The 17,542-nt window shown below is 42.5% G+C and overlaps 1 protein-coding gene across 1 annotated transcript in view; it reads right to left on the reverse strand.

The window, feature by feature from the left end:
• Positions 1-1,177: 1,177 nt before the first annotated feature.
• Positions 1,178-17,542, reverse strand: part of GMPR (guanosine monophosphate reductase) — a 137,134-nt gene continuing 120,769 nt past the window's right edge. Inside the window, exon 9 of the mRNA XM_073589944.1 lies at positions 1,178-3,155. Within this exon, the coding sequence (XP_073446045.1) occupies positions 2,975-3,155 (181 nt within the window). The 3' untranslated portion in view covers positions 1,178-2,974. The remainder of the gene's footprint in view (positions 3,156-17,542) is intronic.

Consider the following 17,542-nt stretch of genomic DNA (forward strand, 5'->3'; position numbering starts at 1 on the left):
GTGAGGGGACCATGCATACCAAGAAAGGGGGGTGAGGGGACCATGCATACCAGGATAGGGGGGTGAGGGGACCATGCATACCAGGATTGGGGGGTGAGAGGACCATGCATACCCCGAAAGGGGGGTAAGATGACCATGCATACGAGGAAAGAGAGGTGAGAGGACCATGCATACCAGGATTGGGGGGTGAGAGGACAATGCATTCCAGGATTGGGGGTCAGGGGACCATGCATACCAGGATAAGGGGTTGAGGGGTAGCATGCATATCAGGATTGGGGGTGAGAGAACCATACATATCAGGATTGGGGGTGAGAGAACCATACATATCAGGATTGGGGGGTGCATTATTGCATTATTATTAAATCTTCAAAAATAAACTGCATATATATTCTAGAATACCCGATGCGTTAGAATCGGGCCACCATCTAGTATATATATATGCTGCTTTGCCGACATAAAAGGAAGGGGCCCAGACACATTTCTTGCACAGGGGCCCCAAGCTGTCAGTGTCCGCCCCTGGTCCTTGCTACCCTACAGTCACAACGTGACATATAATTAATTTAGTGGCTATATAGACCCTGCCATTTGCACTTGTACCCTGCTTGAGAAAGGTCTGTGAACCAAAACGTTGCCATCTGAGCTAAATAAAGTCCACATTTTTTTTGCATCTTAATTGGAGTGCTGCCTCCCTTTTCATATTTATATCCTAAATAACAAATTTTATGATTGTTTGGAGGCCTGGCACCCACTGTGCTTAAATTGTGGTGCTGTTCCATATCTCTTTTCTTCCTATATTTCTATATTGATTTTTCTTTTATCATAAACAGCTACCATTTTGTTATTTAAGGTGGAAGAAAGAGTTAGAGACTACCTGCTTGCTAATATGGATTTCTGTATTAATTTTAAGCTTCTATATTGTAAAATGGGAGAAATGAAATGAAAGCCCAGAACAATGGTCATTTTTTCCTTACATTGATGGTGTAAAGGCTTCATAATTGGGACTAAACACATACTGAACATCACCTGTTCTGGTAATAGCCATAAACTCTTCCATAATGCACTTGAACATCAGCTCTAAAATATTCATATCTGTACCTTGATAACATAAAAGTGCTTAGGAACAGACAATGAAAGGCATTTGGTAAGTCTTTATATTGCAGAGAGAACGTACACTGGAGATTATCCATCATCTTTATTTATGTTCATTTCAAAACAGATCTTTCATTTATGGCTATGGTTAGAAGACAATTTGAGGTTCTTCCAAAGTGCAGCTGTAGAACAGATATGTTTAATAAAGGCACATCCAAAGAAAATATTCTTACATTGCATCTTGCCCTGTACCTGTCATGAACTTCTTCTCTTATTACAGGAATATTGCAGTTATCCTTCTAGTTATCCATACCTCATTATGGCTGTAGAGTATCTATTGTAATGGCACATAAATTGCAGGTTTGGCACATGCTTTTGTGATCCAAGACTTATACGGTGGAATGAAGATGTGTGTTGGTGCCGTGCCATCTTCTCACATGAAAAATGCAAATTTTAAGCAGCAGTAAAATGAGTTTCAAGACAAACATGATACCGAAACAATTGCATGACATGGCTCCGAATAGCCCCGGTAGGCTCACTCATTATAACAATATGTACATTTTGTACAAGAGTCCATGTTGACAAACGTGACGCTAAACACAATGGTGACATACAGTGAATTTTACAAAGCTTTTACAAGTAACTTTATCCAGACAAGATACAATTCATTCCAGTCACATAACATCCTTCTGCGCAACCTGCAAAGGACAGTGCAAAGCATTGATGTCTAGCAATAATGATAATCTTTTTATCATACAATTAGCAATATATCATGCATATATGTAGTTTTCGTTTTTTTTTTTATTAGATTTAAATGTAAACTTTAATTAAAAATTATAAAGCCGCTTCTTCTTTTATCATAACTTATTAGGTCTGCAAAGTTGTTCCTGATCAGAGCGAACCCATTTCAGAATGCAGCCCCCCGTAGTGATCGCCCCAGGTAGCACTCCCAGCACCCTGACAAACAGTTGACTTAGCAAGGGGAATTTATGGTCAGCAAGGCATATCCCTTGCAATGGTCAGTACAGCAGACATTTTATCACAGTCTGGCTCCTGGAAGGGGGTTTCCTAGTGTGAGCCCAAGATACACTAATCTAGCGTCCGCTATTAGCCTAAATGGTTTTATTCATTGTATCAATCTTCGTATTAGTGTATAAAAGAAAATAAAGTTGCACTGAAATAAGGGGAAAAAAATCTGTGTATTGTCAACTTCAACAAAGTAACAAAGATGTGATGGTCACACAAGGTTGTGTCACATATTCCTGCTGAGCACTACTGCATCAGGCCTTTCAGTAATTCTTTTTAAGGGGGTAATTTCCCTTTATGGTCTCAAAATGGCCTTATATTAGAAGACCTGATCTAATTTATCTTGAGTGCATAAATGCATATTCATGTGACCTAATCGATATATTAAATACAATCGTAACAGCGAGCCAAACTCCTAGTTATAAATAAGATCGATAATACATAACTGTTTGCAAACGATATTAAAATATGTTACAAAGAAAAGTGCTTTCTGCGCTGTCGATGAATTACTAAAATCCTGGAAGTTTGTCAAGGTAAAAAAAATAGAACTTAAGAGAATGTATGAGGTCATGCATTTACTGCTGTGCTTCTCAACATGCGGCTTTTCCATGATTGAAAAACTACATCACTCAGCATGCACTAACAGCCTGATCGTTGTTATGGCGTGTAGGAGTTGTAGGTTTGCAACCACTGGAGAGCCAGAGGTTGGAGAACACTGATGTATCCCATAGAGACCTTATGTTCTCTGGTTTATTGTTGTTTTATTTTGGGAAATGTTTTTCCTGTACCAAGGAAACGTTTTGTGGAATTACAAACTGGACGGCTCGATGATGAGATCAATATGGAGGCTGCATATACATTAAGAAAACATCTGGCTGGATTGCTGAGTCACGCGAATAAAAGTTGTCCTTCTGCTTAGCTCTTTGAGTTTGGCAGCTCCAACGTATGTACAAGTGGATCTCAGTCCTCCCAAGATGTCCCGCACAGTATTCTCCACATCTCCTCTGTATGGAACCTCCACTGTCCTGCCTTCAGAAGCCCTGAAAAACAAAATACGTAGAGAACATGATCCAGTTTTCTGCATAGCAATCACATAAAATACAAGGCTTCACCAGGAGCTTGGAAATAATGGGTTAACTGCAAATGTGATATATAATGAACTCCTGCTGTCACCAGAGCTGTCAGATAGTTGTCAGCACTCGTTATACTGATTGATAGTAATGGATTTTTTTTAAAGAAGCATTGTCCATTATAAAATATAATGATTTTTTCCTGCCAGTGACTACAAGTATCTCCTTGAGCCCTAAAGGGAGACTGTATGTAGGGGGCAAAGAAAAGTAAAATTACATTGCTGATTAAAGAGAGCTACTCAAAGCAGGAGGTAAGCGATAGAAAAGCAAGACATCTTTCCAATCCCAGTTCACCACTTACTCTCTTGACTCCATGCCATCCCATCCCCTCTCCAAACTCACCACCACACTTATCCCAGCCCTAACCCATCTTTTCAGCCTATTGTTATCTTCTGGTGCCTTTCCTTCTGGGTTAAAACATGCCACCATCATACCTATCCTGAAGAAACCATCCCTCAACCCAACCTCTATGTCCAGCTATTGTCCCATATCGTTGCTCACATTCGCCTCCAAACTCCTTGAACACATGTCCATGCTGGACTGTCCATCCATCTTGCATCTAACTCACTCTTTAACAAACTATCAACAAAACTGCCATGCCCAAAATTACTAACGACATACCACCAAAGCTAACAGACTATTCTCTATACTCCTCTTTCTAGAACTGTCCTCTGCCTTTGACACAGTTGACCACTCAGTCCCATTACTAATTCTTTCTTCCCTTGGCATCAAGGACCCTTCTATCTCATGGATCTCCTGATACCATTCTAACTTCATATTTAACATCTCCTAGTCTAATACTACCTTCTAACCTAGCACTCTCTCTGTTAGTGACCCTCACGGCTCTCCTATGGGACTCCTACTTTTCTCAATCTATACCTTTGGCCAAGCAGAGCTCAAAAGCCCAATTGCTTCCTTTATTTTCCATTACCACCTATATGCTGATGACAATCAGCTTCTCTGGCCCAGATATCCCCTCGCTGTTGTCCAGAATCCCAGAGTTTCTTTGAGCCATATCCTCCTTCTCCTCTCGCTTCATAAAACTTGATGTGGACAAAACGGAACTCATCATCTTTCCTCCATTTCACCTAATCCCCCTATCCACGCTACCTATTATAATTGAAGACACCATAATTTCTGCTGTAACTGAAGACAGCTGCTGCAGAGTTACCCTCGACTCTGCCCTGTCCTTCCAAACAGCACATCTAAGCTCTTGCCACCTCCTGCCATCTCCAACACAAAAATACTTCCAGAATCCGTCCTTTCCTCAACCGTCAATCTACTAAAATGTTAGTGCATGCCCTCATCGTCTCCCACCTCGACTACTCAATATCTTCTTCTATGACCTCCCTGCTAACATTCTCGTACCTCTTCAGTCCCTCATTAGCTCTGCTCTTTGACCCCTCCATCTCTCTCCTCTGCTTCTCCCCTCCGCAAATCCCTTCATTGGCTCTCATATACCCAATGTATTCAGTTCAAACTGCTAACACAGACCTAGAAAGCTATCCATAATCTGTCTCCTCTGTATATTTCCAATCTAATCTCCCGATATCTTCCAACAGGCAACCTCTGGTCCTCCCAAGACCTCCACCTCTCCTTCATACTCATACGTTCCCCACCCAATTGCCTATTCAGACTTCTCCTGAGAGTTGCCCATCCTCTGGAATTCTGTGCCTCAACACATCTGACAATCTGCCACAATTGGAACCCTCAGACGGAACTTCACCCTGCTGCCACCTCACCACCAGGGAAGCTGCTTCAACCCTTTACCTTACTGTCTCCTTCCACATTATCCTGCAGACTATAAGCCTGCAATGGCAGGAACCTCTCTAGTCTGTACCAGTGTACAAAACGTGACTCAAATGGGAAAAGAGATATTTTTCTCAAGTAAGATATAGTACAAATTATCTTATCTTTGCTTGTATTATTGATAATGAATAAAAAAATAAAAGTATAGTCACTACTTAATTATATCTAGAGATAAGCGAACCTGAACTGTAAAGTTCTAGGTTCATACCAAACACCTAGTATCTGTTGCTGAAGTGTTCATTGTTCAGACACGCAATAAAAACTGTTGAAAGGCTGCAGCGTACTTTATAACCATTGGATCGTGAATGGTGCTGCCATTCTGCTCTGACAAGCATAAGGAAAGGATGCGGCTCGAGTAAGGGACAGAATAAGGTTCTCTGGGGGTACTCTGCAAAACAGTCTCTGTTTCGGGACTCTGCAGAACAGTCTGTGTGGGAATACTCTGCAAAACAGACTCTGTGTTGGTATTCTGCAAAACAGCCTGTTCAGGTGTACTCAAAAAAACAGCCTCTGTGGCTGTAAACTGCAAAATAGTCTTGTTGGGGTATGCTGAAAACAGCCTCTATGGGTGTAGTCAGCAAAACAACTTCTGTGGGGTACACTGCAAAACATCCCCATTGGGGGTTCACTACAAAACAGCCTCTGTGGGGGTACTCTGCAAAACAACCTTTGTGGGGGAACTCTGCAAAACAGCTTTGTTGGGGGTACTCTGCAAACATCATCTGTGGGTGTACTCTGCAAACCAGCCTCATTAGTGATACTCTGAAAACAGCCTCTGTGCAAGTACTCTGCAAAACAGCCTCTGTGGGGGTACTCTGCAAAACAACCTTTGTGGGGTAATCTGCAAAACAGCCTCTGTGGGGGTACTCTGCAAAACAACCTTTGTGGGGGAACTCTGCAAAACAGCTTTGTTGGGGGTACTCTGCAAACATCATCTGTGGGTGTACTCTGCAAAACAGCCTCATTAGTGATACTCTGAAAACAGCCTCTGTGCAAGTACTCTGCAAAACAGCCTCTGTGGGGGTACTCTGCAAAACAACCTTTGTGGGGTAATCTGCAAAACAGCCTCTGTGGGGGGTACTCTGCAAAACAGCCTCATTGGAGGCACTTTGAAATCTGCCTACATTGGGGTACTCTGCAAAACAGCCTCTGCGGGGGTACTTGCAAAACAGCCTTTGTGGGGTGTGAGGCACTGAGGGGGATCATATAGGATGGCCGGTATGTGTCCCCCAGGATGTGGATGGAGTCATAATAATGGCTGTGAATCACAAAGCAAAATAAAAGAAAGTGTGGATTGGGTCCAAGTAGTTGACCCAGTCGGATTTTAGGAAAACCCGACATGGGCTTTTATTTTTAGAGGGATTTGCAGGTTTGGTAGTGGGGCGAATCCCTATCTCCACACTGGGTTTTGGGAGTGGCTCTATGGCCACAATTCCATTTAATCTCTCACTTTGGTCTTGTCAGTTTTGCAAGCTTCAGAGCAAGAGTCTCTGTTCACCCAGACCTGTGTGAAGCCAACATAGAGCCAGGAACTTCAAAGTGGCTGACACACCCAAGAGTTACAGCGGTGTCATTGCCGACGGCAACAGGTTGGAATAAGGATTGTTTGTTGAACCTGGCTACAAATCAGAGGATATCGCTTCTGGTTATATGAGTCTGGAAATAAGAGCCCCTGCCCCTGAACCTCAATACCAGCCTAGTGGTGTGCGTTAACAGGCGAAATCTTGTTGCAGCTTTAGGGCTAGCCGAAATGACGCACATCCCTTGCCTGGCGCATGTTCTAAATTTGGTAGTGCAGAGCTTCCTAAAAAATGACACCGAGATGCCAGAGGAAGAAGCCGAGACCACAGAAGAAGAGGAAGCAGGAGTTGTTTCAGATTTTTCCTGGTTGTTCAGGTGTGTACTCCACTACAGCTTATACTTTGTATTCAGATGCCTCATCATGCAGGTGGTGCTGAAGTTAAGAACATTTATGCCTCGCTTCAGTCTCTGAAGGCACAGCGTGTAAACAACCTGTGTCTTGTCGTCAGCACATTGCCTGAAGAAATGCCACTCCAGGGAGCTCCTATGAGCTGGCTTTGGTGTGCTCAGTTTGTCAGCGTGGTGGGCAGTAGCAGCAGACATACTGGCTAGGGGCTGATCACTGTACTTTTGAACCCTGCTCCTTCTTTTGCTGTGCAGCTTGGGTAGCGTGACCACCATCTCTTCCCACGTCACTAGGATGGGCTTGACTCCACGTGTGCTCTAGGGCCTCATCATTCACTGCACTATATTCCACCCAGTCCTCACCCCTCCCCTCTTTGCTGGTCTACACACTGCAGAATGCCGCAATAGTTGGCACCTGTATTTTTGTAAGCATAATTAGACAGAATAAGTGGTTGGGCATCAATGCACTCAGTCTCTTCCACTTGTGGGGCAGGGCCAGGTGGATGACCCATGGAATTACAGCCAGTGGAGTTATCAAAAAGCAGAAGTGACTGCTGCATGACTTGGGGCTCAGACTGCTTGCCTGATTTGCAAGAGGGTGAGTTGGAAGACAGAAGCTCATGTGCCACAGGTGTAAGGCTAGTTTCACACTTGCTTTTTTTTGCAGCGCGTTTTTCCCGCAAAAAAACGCATTGAAAAAACGCATACATAAGCATACAACTGCTGCGTTTTTTTCAAGCATTTTTATGAGCATGCATGAAAAAAACGCAGCGTTTTTATGCGTTTGTATGCGTTTTTAGCGCGTTTTTACCGCGTTTGCGTTTTTTTCCAACATTTTTAGGTGGCCCCTCACACTACCAAAACCATGACTTTACTAACCCTAACCCTGACCCTAACCCTAACCCTAACCCTGACCCTAACCCTTAACCAAATCATACTTAACCCTAACCCAAACCCTAAACCCTAACTAACCCTAACCCTAACCCTAACCCTGACCCTAACCCTAACCCTGACCCTAACCCTAACCCTAACCCTAACCCTAACCCTGACCCTAACCCTAACCCTGACCCTAACCCTTAACAAAACCATACTTAACCCTAACCCTGACCCTAACCCTAACCCTAACCCTAACCCTGACCCTAACCCTTAACCAAACCATACTTAACCCTAACCCTAACCCTAACCCTGACCCTAACCCTAACCCTAACCCTAACCCTGACCCTAAACCTTAACAAAACCATACTTAACCCTAATCCTGACCCTAACCCTGACCCTAATCCTTAACAAAACCATACTTAACCCTAATCCTGACCCTAACCCTAACCCTAACCCTAACCCTAACCCTGACCCTAACCCTAACCCTAACCCTAACCCTGACCCTAACCCTTAACAAAACCATACTTAACCCTAATCCTGACCCTAACCCTGACCCTAATCCTTAACAAAACCATACTTAACCCTAATCCTGACCCTAACCCTGACCCTAACCCTAACCCTAACCCTAACCCTGACCCTAACCCTAACCCTAACCCTGACCCTAACCCTTAACAAAACCATACTTAACCCTAATCCTGACCCTAACCATGACCCTAATCCTTAACAAAACCATACTTAACCCTAACCCTGACCCTAACCCTAACCCTAACCCTGACCCTGACCATAACCCTAACCCTAAACCCCCTTAACTAACCCTAACTCTAACCCAAACCCCTAAATTCCATGATTTAAAAAAAAAAACGCATATGCAAAAAAACGCATACATGAGCATGCCAGTGCGCACATATGCGCATCCATAGGCTATAATGGCCATTTTTAGTGCAAAACGTGCGCATATGTGCGCATGCGCTTTTTTGCAGGGCCAAAAAATGCAACATGCTGCGTCTGGAAAATCCCAACGCACACCCCAAAAAAACGCAGCGCATGAAAATCGCATACATGAGCTGACCAGTGCGCAGGTATGCGCACCCATGTTAAATATAGGGGAAAAAACGCATGCGCAGGTGTGCGTTTTTTTCCAGCGCTAAAAAACGCAAATGTGAAACCAGCCTAAGCTCTGCACTTTCAGCAGGGAACCGAGTGAAAGACAAAGCAAAGCAACTTGAGCACTCTCAGTCATCCAATGTAAAACTGCCTCTACTTGTTCTTGCCTCACCATTCATCCAGCGGTCCTTGGGCCTATGAAATTACCCAAAACGTCCTGTCGCCTGCATCCACCAAAAGTAAGTGTTTCATTTGGGCACATAGCAGGCACAGATCAACCTCGTCGCCTCTCTGCAGCAGCTATACCACCAGCAGCACAGTAGCCACGTCCCCTATTTGATGCTCTCCTCATTCTTTGCACCCCAAAAAAGTACAGTGTATTGCACGGCCTGAATACAAAGAGAGAGAGAGTGGCCAGCAGATTATTACACTGCTTGTATTCAGAGTGCCCCCACAGATCCTGTTTACATAGTACCCCAAATGAGACTGTTTTGCAGAGTACCACTCAGAGGCTGTTTTCAGAGGACCCCCAATGAGGCTGCTTTCAGAGTACATCTATAGAGGCTGTTTTCAGAGTACCCCAACGAGACTGGTTTGCAGAGTATCCCCACAGAGGATGTTTTCAGAGTACCCGCACAAAGGATATTTTCAGAGTACCCCCAATGGGGCTGTTTTGCAGAGTACCCCCCAAAAAAACAAAAAAACAGTGTTGGCCTTTTTCATCTACACTGCTACGGCTACCTTTGCCTCCTCGTTCAAGATTTTTTTGTTTTCATTCTGTTATTTTCCTATCCACATTTGTTTGCAGGGCCATTATCCTGCTCTTAGAATCATAGAATCATAGAATCGTAGAGATGGAAGGGACCTCCTGGGCCATCTGGTCCAACCCCCTGCTCAAAGCAGGATTCGCTAAATCATCCCAGTCAGATGTCTGTCCAGCCTCTGTTTGAACACTTCCATTGAAGGAGAACTCACCACTTCTCGTGGCAGCTTGTTCCACTCATTGATCACTCTAACTGTCAAAAAGTTTTTTCTAATATCTAATCTGTGTCTCCTCCCATTCAGTTTCATCCCATTGCTTCTAGTCTTTCCTTGTGCAAATGAGAATAAAGTTGATCCTTCTACAATGTGACAGCCCTTTAGATATTTGTAGACAGCTATTAAGTCTCCTCTCAGTCTTCTCTTTTGCAAACTAAACATTCCCAAATCCTGCAACCTTTCCTCATAAGACAGGGTTTGCAGACCGGTCACCATTCTGGTCGCTCTTTTCTGAACTTGCTCCAGTTTGTTGATGTCTTTTTTAAAATGTGGCGCCCAAAACTGGACACAATATTCCAGATGAGGTCTGACCAAAGAGGAGTAAAGGGAAATAATGACTTCACGTGATCTAGACTGTATGCTTCTGTTAATACATCCTAGAATTGCATTTGCCTTTTTTGCTGCTGCATCACACTGTTGACTCATATTCAGTCTGTGATCTATTAGTATGCCCAAGTCTTTTTCACATGTGCTGTTGCTTAGCCCTATTCCTCCCATTCTGTATATGCTTTTTTCATTTTTATTGCCCAGATGTAGTACTTTGTATTTTTCCCTGTTAAAAAAACATTCTGTTTGTTGCTGCCCACTTCTCCAGTTTATTTATATCTTTTTGAATCCTCTCTCTCTCCTCTAGTATTAGCTATCCCTCCTAGCTTTGTGTCATCAGCAAATTTAATCAGTTTACCCTCAATTCCTTCATCTAAATCGTTGATAAAGATGTTGAACAATACAGGGCCCAGGACAGAGCCCTGTGGTACCCCACTTGAGACATTCTTCCAACTGGATGTGCAGCCATTTACGACCACTCTTTGGGTCCGATCACTAAGCCAGTTATGAATCCACCTAACAGTTGCCTTGTCCATTCCATACTTAGACATTTTTTCAATAAGGATTGTATGAGATACTTTGTCAAATGCTTTGCTGATGTCAAGATATACTATATCTACAGCATTTCCTTGATCCACCCAATCAGTGATTCCATCATAGAAGGAAATTAAGTTAGTCTGACATGACTTATTAGTTACAAACCCATGCTGACTCTGTTTAATCACTTCATTCTTATCCAGGTGCTGACATACATGTTGTTTAATAATTTGTTCAAAGATCTTTCCTGGTATAGAAGTCAGACTCACCGGCCTATAGTTGCCTGGGTCCACCTTCTTCCCCTTTTTGAAGATAGGAACAACATTTGCTCTTCTCCAGTCTTCTGGGACTTCTCCTGTTCTCCAAGAATTTTCAAAGATTATGGAGAGGGGTTCAGAAATTTCTTCTGCTATCTCCTTCAGTACTCTGGGGTGTAATTCATCTGGACCTGGTGACTTGAATTCATTTAGGTTAGCTAAGTGTTTCCTCACTATCTTTCTGTTTATAGATATCCTGGATTCTTCTATTCCCTTAATAGGACAGTGAAGAACAGTTGATGTTACATTTCCTTTCTGAGAGAAAACAGATGCAAAATAGGAATTTAAAAGTTCGGCCTTCTCAACATCCTGTCTTACCATTTCATCATTTTCATCCTGTAAAAATCCTATAGCATCTTTGACTTTTCTTTTACTTTTGACATATCCCCAAAATCCTTTATTATTGCTTTTGACATCTCTTGCAAGCCTCAATTCATTGTCAGCTTTAGCTAATCTGATTTGTTCCCTGCAGGTTCTGCAGACAGCATTATATTCTTCTTTAGATATGCCTCCCTCTTTCCATTTTATAAACATTTTTTTCTTCCTTTTTAGCATGTGCTTAAGTTCTGTGTTCATCCATCCTGGCTTCCTTAAATGCTTCCTATTCTTCCCTCTTTTTGGAATTGTTAACAATTGTGCTTTGAGAATTTCATTTTTCAAGATTTCCCATCCTTCCTGGACATTTTTGTCTTTAAGGATATCCAGCCATTGGATCCCTCCAATTCTCTTTCTGAATCCCTTAAAATCTGCCTTTCTGAAATCTAACCTTGACGTCTGAGTCTTCACAGGTCTTCCTCCTCTAGTTATCCAAAATTCTAAAATAGCATGGTCGCTACCTCTTAGGGTCCCAGCCACTTTTACCTCAACCATTTCCTCCCTGTTTGTAAGGATTAGATCCAAGGTAGCAGTTCCCCTTGTTTTCTCCCCTACCTTTTGGAAGATAAAGTTGTCAGCAAGAGAGGATAAGAATTTCCTTGACCTGTTAGTTTTGCCTGAGAGAGATTCCCAACAAATGTCTGGATAGTTGAAATCTCCCATGACAACTATGTCATATTTTTTGGAGAACTTGGCCATTTGATGCATAAAGAGTTCATCCATATCTTCAGTTTGCACAGGCGGCCTGTAGTAAATGCCTACAATGGTGTCCTTACCATTGTTCTGTCCTTGTATTCTTACCCAAACAGTTTCCACAGTACTCCCAGTCTCTGAAGCTTCAATCTCTGTGCAGATATACGTGTTTCTAACATACAATGCGACACCTCCTCCTCGTTTATCAAGTCTGTTTCTTGAAAATAAGTTGTATCCTTCTAGTCTTGTATTCCAATCATGTGTATTGTCCCACCAAGTTTCAGTGATTCCAATGACATCTTATTTCTTTTCCTGTGTTAGTAGTTCCATTTCTCCTTGTTTGTTGCCCATGCTTTGTGCATTAGTATAGAAACATTTTAGTTTGTGATTGGTTTCTCTTTCTCCAATATTTTTATTATTTAGATTCTTTTGTCTTTGTTCTTCCTTTCCACTTCTAATAGCAGAGTTCTCAATAGCATTTTTCAGATGTATGGCTTTTTCTGGTCTTTTGCTTCCCTTCCCTTTCTGGTCATTTGCTTTCCCTTCTTCTTATCCCCATTTGCTTCCTTTTGCAGCCCCATAGCCCTTATTACAACAATCTTACAGCCATTTTACAAATATTCAAATCCCCATTGACATCAATGGGGTTCAGGTTCAATTTGGGGTGGAGTTCGGATTACTCTGGACTACAGTTTGGTTGAATCTGACAAACCCAAACATCCATGTCATAATTATAACATATGCATGAGTGTGAGCAGAGCAGTTTATATATCCACAGACTTGATAATGTACACAGCTTAAAAGCTGACAATGCACTTGTGACACTTTGCGGTCAAATGCTCATTCCATAGATCGCTTTCATTCTCAACTAACCACTACCCCACTACTCCTGACCATGAAACTTGGTGGTGACTGATTTTTTCAAAGAACAAAACTGTGTGGGGCTTAAATTTAACCAGACATTCTGTCTAATCTTACCCCACCACAAACACACACTTAAACATGGAGTTGAACCGCATTAGATGGTAGGACGTTTGTGCCAATATCTGCCAAATTTAATTAGGTGTTTATGTAGGCCTTTAAGACCAGGATCCCCACTGGTAAAGAATACTTAAAGAATCACTTTCATGATGTTTTTTTTTTAAATACATTTGTATTTCTATCTATGTAATGAAGTGTGTATGTGTTAATATACTCACCTACCTTCTCGGGGATCCAGTGCTCTACTCACTGCTCTTCTCAGTGACGTCACCACACTTCTAATTTGCTGGCTCACTCTATGCTCTATGCGCGAGCTGGAAGCCTCTTTTAGTATGTCCGAGTCTGAGGAGTGGTGACATCACTGAGAAGAGGAGCAGAACGGAGCTGGATCTCAGAAAAGACAGTGGTAGGTGACTATATAAACATATACACAATACACTACATGCACATAAACACAGATTTAACAAAATAACTACATGGGAAGGCTTCTTTATCAATTCCTATAGCAAATCAAAAATTGGCTAAAAGTTTACACTTAGACATAATAGCAGAGAGCAAAATCCAATCAGATGCTTGTTTTTATTTTCAAATCTCCAGTTGACAACTGAAGTCTTCAATCTGATTGTTGTCATCACTGAGCTGACATGCACTAGCTAATGGGCACCCCCACAAAGCTAAGCAATCTACACAATTCCTCCAAACTTACTGGTAATGATTGGAAAATAACCTACTAAATAAAATGTAAAAATAACAATTCCTGTCTTATCGTCTTGTCAGGAGGGTCTCTGCATAAGACTTTCCCAGAGGCAGCATGAGGGAATAAATTATCTGGTAAAGAATACAGCATCAGACTGCAATAAATGGCAAATCCTGTGAGGTATGATCTATGACAAGCTGGAGTGCAATAAATATGTCTTGACACTATCCTCACACTTCACTGCTGGAAATGTGAAAAAAGTCACCCTTGGGGATTTTATACTATACACTGGGCTTTTTCTTCACCTAATTATCTCCTTACAGTTTGTCACATGCCCATATCATGCCATGCAAGACAGCTGGCTAATAAGATAGATAGATAGATAGATAGATAGATAGATAGATAGATAGATAGATAGATAGATATGTCATAGATAATAAATAGACACATACAGTAGATAGATAATAGTGATGAGTGAATAGTGAAATATTCGGATTCAGGAAATTCGGCACGAATAATTTCTAATATCTGTGTATTTGTACCAAATAACGAATCCAATGCAAGTCAATGGGAAAGCCGAATAATTTTCTGATGGACCCAACAAACAGGGCTGAGGGCATGAGAAAAAAAGCTGAAATGGATGGGAAAGAGCTAAAACTAAATGGAAACAGCATGGAGAAGTTGCCTGCGTGCCTTTCTGACTCATATATGGTATCTGGGAATAATGTTGTCAGACTATTGCGCCGGTTTTAACGATTTATAAAAAGACCTGCCAAACTTACATTTTTTTTAAAGGGAAAAATAATAAGAAACATTTTTCCTTCATAATTACATGTATATAACGCAAAATAAAAATAAAAAAAAATTATACCTCCCCTTTAGCATATGTTTACACGGGGAGTTTTGGCTTTAGTTTTTTCTTTAACATTTGGGAGAGCTCTCACTCCTACATTAGGGAGGTCCCTTACTCATGCCAAATAGTTAGCTAGATAGTGGAATACATATTCCCCATCACTTTACAATACCAAGTAAAACATGCCCATTTGAATTTTGGGCTTCGCCCACCACCACGGCCACCGCCATGTCATTATGCGGAACTCACTTAACAGTTTCAGAGCGCCAGCAGGTGCTGTGAAACCTGAGTTTAGGAAAGGCCCTCAGGTGGCCCTGTATCATACATTTGGGAGAGCTCTCACTCATAAATTTGGGAGGTCCTGCCCTCATTCCAAATAGATAGCAAAATAGTGGCATACATATTCCCCATCCCTTTACAATGCCAGTTAAAACATGCCCATTTGAATTTTGGGCTTCGCCCACCACCACGTCCACCGCCATGTCATTATGCGGAACTCACTTAACAGTTTCACAGGGCCAGCAGGTGCTGTGAAACCTGAGTTTAGAAAAGGCCCTCAGTTGGCCCTGTATCATACATTTGGGAGAGCTCTCACTCATATATTTGGGAGGTCCTGCCCTCATTCCAAATAGATAGCAAAATAGTGGAATACATATTCCCCATCCCTTTACAATGCCAGTTAAAACATGCCCAATTGATTTTTGGGCTTCGCCCACCACCATGTCTACAGTCATGTCATTATGCATCCCTCGCTTCACAGTTTCAGTGGAGCAGCAGGTGCTATGAAACCTGAGTTTGGGAAGGGCCCTCAGGTGGCCCTGTATAATACATTTGTGAGGGTTCTCTCTCCTACATTTGGGAGGTCCCTCCTCATTCCAAATAGTTAGCTAGATAGTGGAATACATATTTTCCATAACTTTAAAATACCAACTAAAACATGCCCATTAGAATTTTGAGCTTCGGCCGCCACAATGTTCACCGCCATGTCATTATGTGGCCCTCGCTTCTTATTTTCAGAGGGTCAGCAGGTGCCGTGAAACCTGAGATTAGGAATGGTCCTCAGGTGGCCCTGTATCATACATTTGGGAGAGCTCTCACTCCTATACTTGGGAGATCCCGCCTACATTCCAAATAGTTAGCAAAATAGTGGAATACATACTCCCCATCCCTTTACAATGCCAGTTAAAACATGCCTATTTGAATTTTGGGCTATTTGTAGAATTTCCCATTATAAAGGGATGTGTAAGTAAGATTTTCGAAATAGTAGCATATATAGAGCATGTTTCATTACTCATATTATTTTGTGTAAGACTGAAACCTGAAGAATTGTGTGGAGCATAATAATGCATTGATGATCCAAAATGTTCAAGTTCAGACCCAAAAAACAACATCAGGCTACCAGAGACACTCTTGTCAAGAGACCATGAGAAGGGCAATACAAAAAAAAATATAATAATAGAATACATAGAGATTGAGAGAAGAAATTTGACCACTGTACAATGTATAAAGGTTTCCAAAAATTACCCCAAGGGGTTTTGCATCATACACGCTGCACAAGGCCGTGATGGGGACCTCACAATACATTTAGCAGTTATTACAAGAGGTAGAGATAGGGAGTACAAGTTTCACCATTGCACAATGTGCTAAGTTTTCCAAAAATTACCCAAGGGGTCTCTATCAGACCAGCTGAAAAACGCCATTATGGGGACATCACAATACACTTAGCAGTCATTACAAGAGGTAGAGATAGAGAGTACAAGTTTCACCATTGCACAATGTGCAAGTACAAAACATTACCCATGTGGGGTATACATAGATGACCACTAAGTAGCTGTTGAAGAAGCAGGAGGAAGAGGAGGAGGAGGTGATTTCCTGAACAAAATAGGTTTGGATGGTAAGGGATGGACATTAAGACAACTTCCAAAAAAAAAACATTTGGGCTGCATTTACATTACATTGCTGTTTTCTGTAGGGCTTACAAAGTTAGAGGAAATCCAGCCCTTATTCAATTTTAGAAGAGTCAACCTGTCTGCAGTTTCCGTTGACAGTCGTGTGCGCCTATTCGTTCTGATTGCACTAGCCGAACTGAAAGCCCGCTCAGACAACACACTTGCGGCAGGGCATGGCAGCACCTCCAAAGCATACAAAGAGAGGTCGGGCTAAAGGCCCCGTCACACAAAGCGATATCGCTAGCAATATCGCTATAACGTCACTGGTTTTGTGACGCAGCAACGATATCGCTAGCGATATCGCCATGTGTGATACTTACCTCCGACCGGCTCCCCCGCTGGTTATCGCTGATCGTGCGAGAACGGCCTGGGCCGTTTCTCGTCATCAGCTTCCTGCTGGGCTTCCTGCTGTGGAGACGAGCGATGCGTGGACGCGGGTGGGAGGACGTCAGGATCGCCTCGTCTGACAGGTAAGTAGCGATTCCCAACCGCTGCTATGTCGCTGGTGAGATCTGCCTGTGTGGCAGCTCACTAGCGACCACTTAGCGATGCACCAGTGATCCATATCGTTGTCGGGATCGCTGGTGCATCGCTAAGTGTGACAGTACCTTAAGTGTGCAGCTTGGACAACCAATAGTTAAAGGGCACTGAAGAATCAAGAAGGACACTGGTATGGTCACTTAAGTAGTCCTTCGCCATCTTGGTCAACTTCTCCCTCCTCGTCATTGTTACACCCACAGATAGCCCTTGATGATGTGACGGTTTCATGAAAATTGCCCAGTTGGTGGACATCCCCCCCCCCCCGAGTTGCACCT

This window comes from Dendrobates tinctorius, unplaced genomic scaffold (assembly GCF_039654945.1).
Source record: "Dendrobates tinctorius isolate UK_male_01 unplaced genomic scaffold, ASM3965494v1 ptg000115l, whole genome shotgun sequence".
Lineage (NCBI taxonomy): Eukaryota > Metazoa > Chordata > Amphibia > Anura > Dendrobatidae > Dendrobates > Dendrobates tinctorius.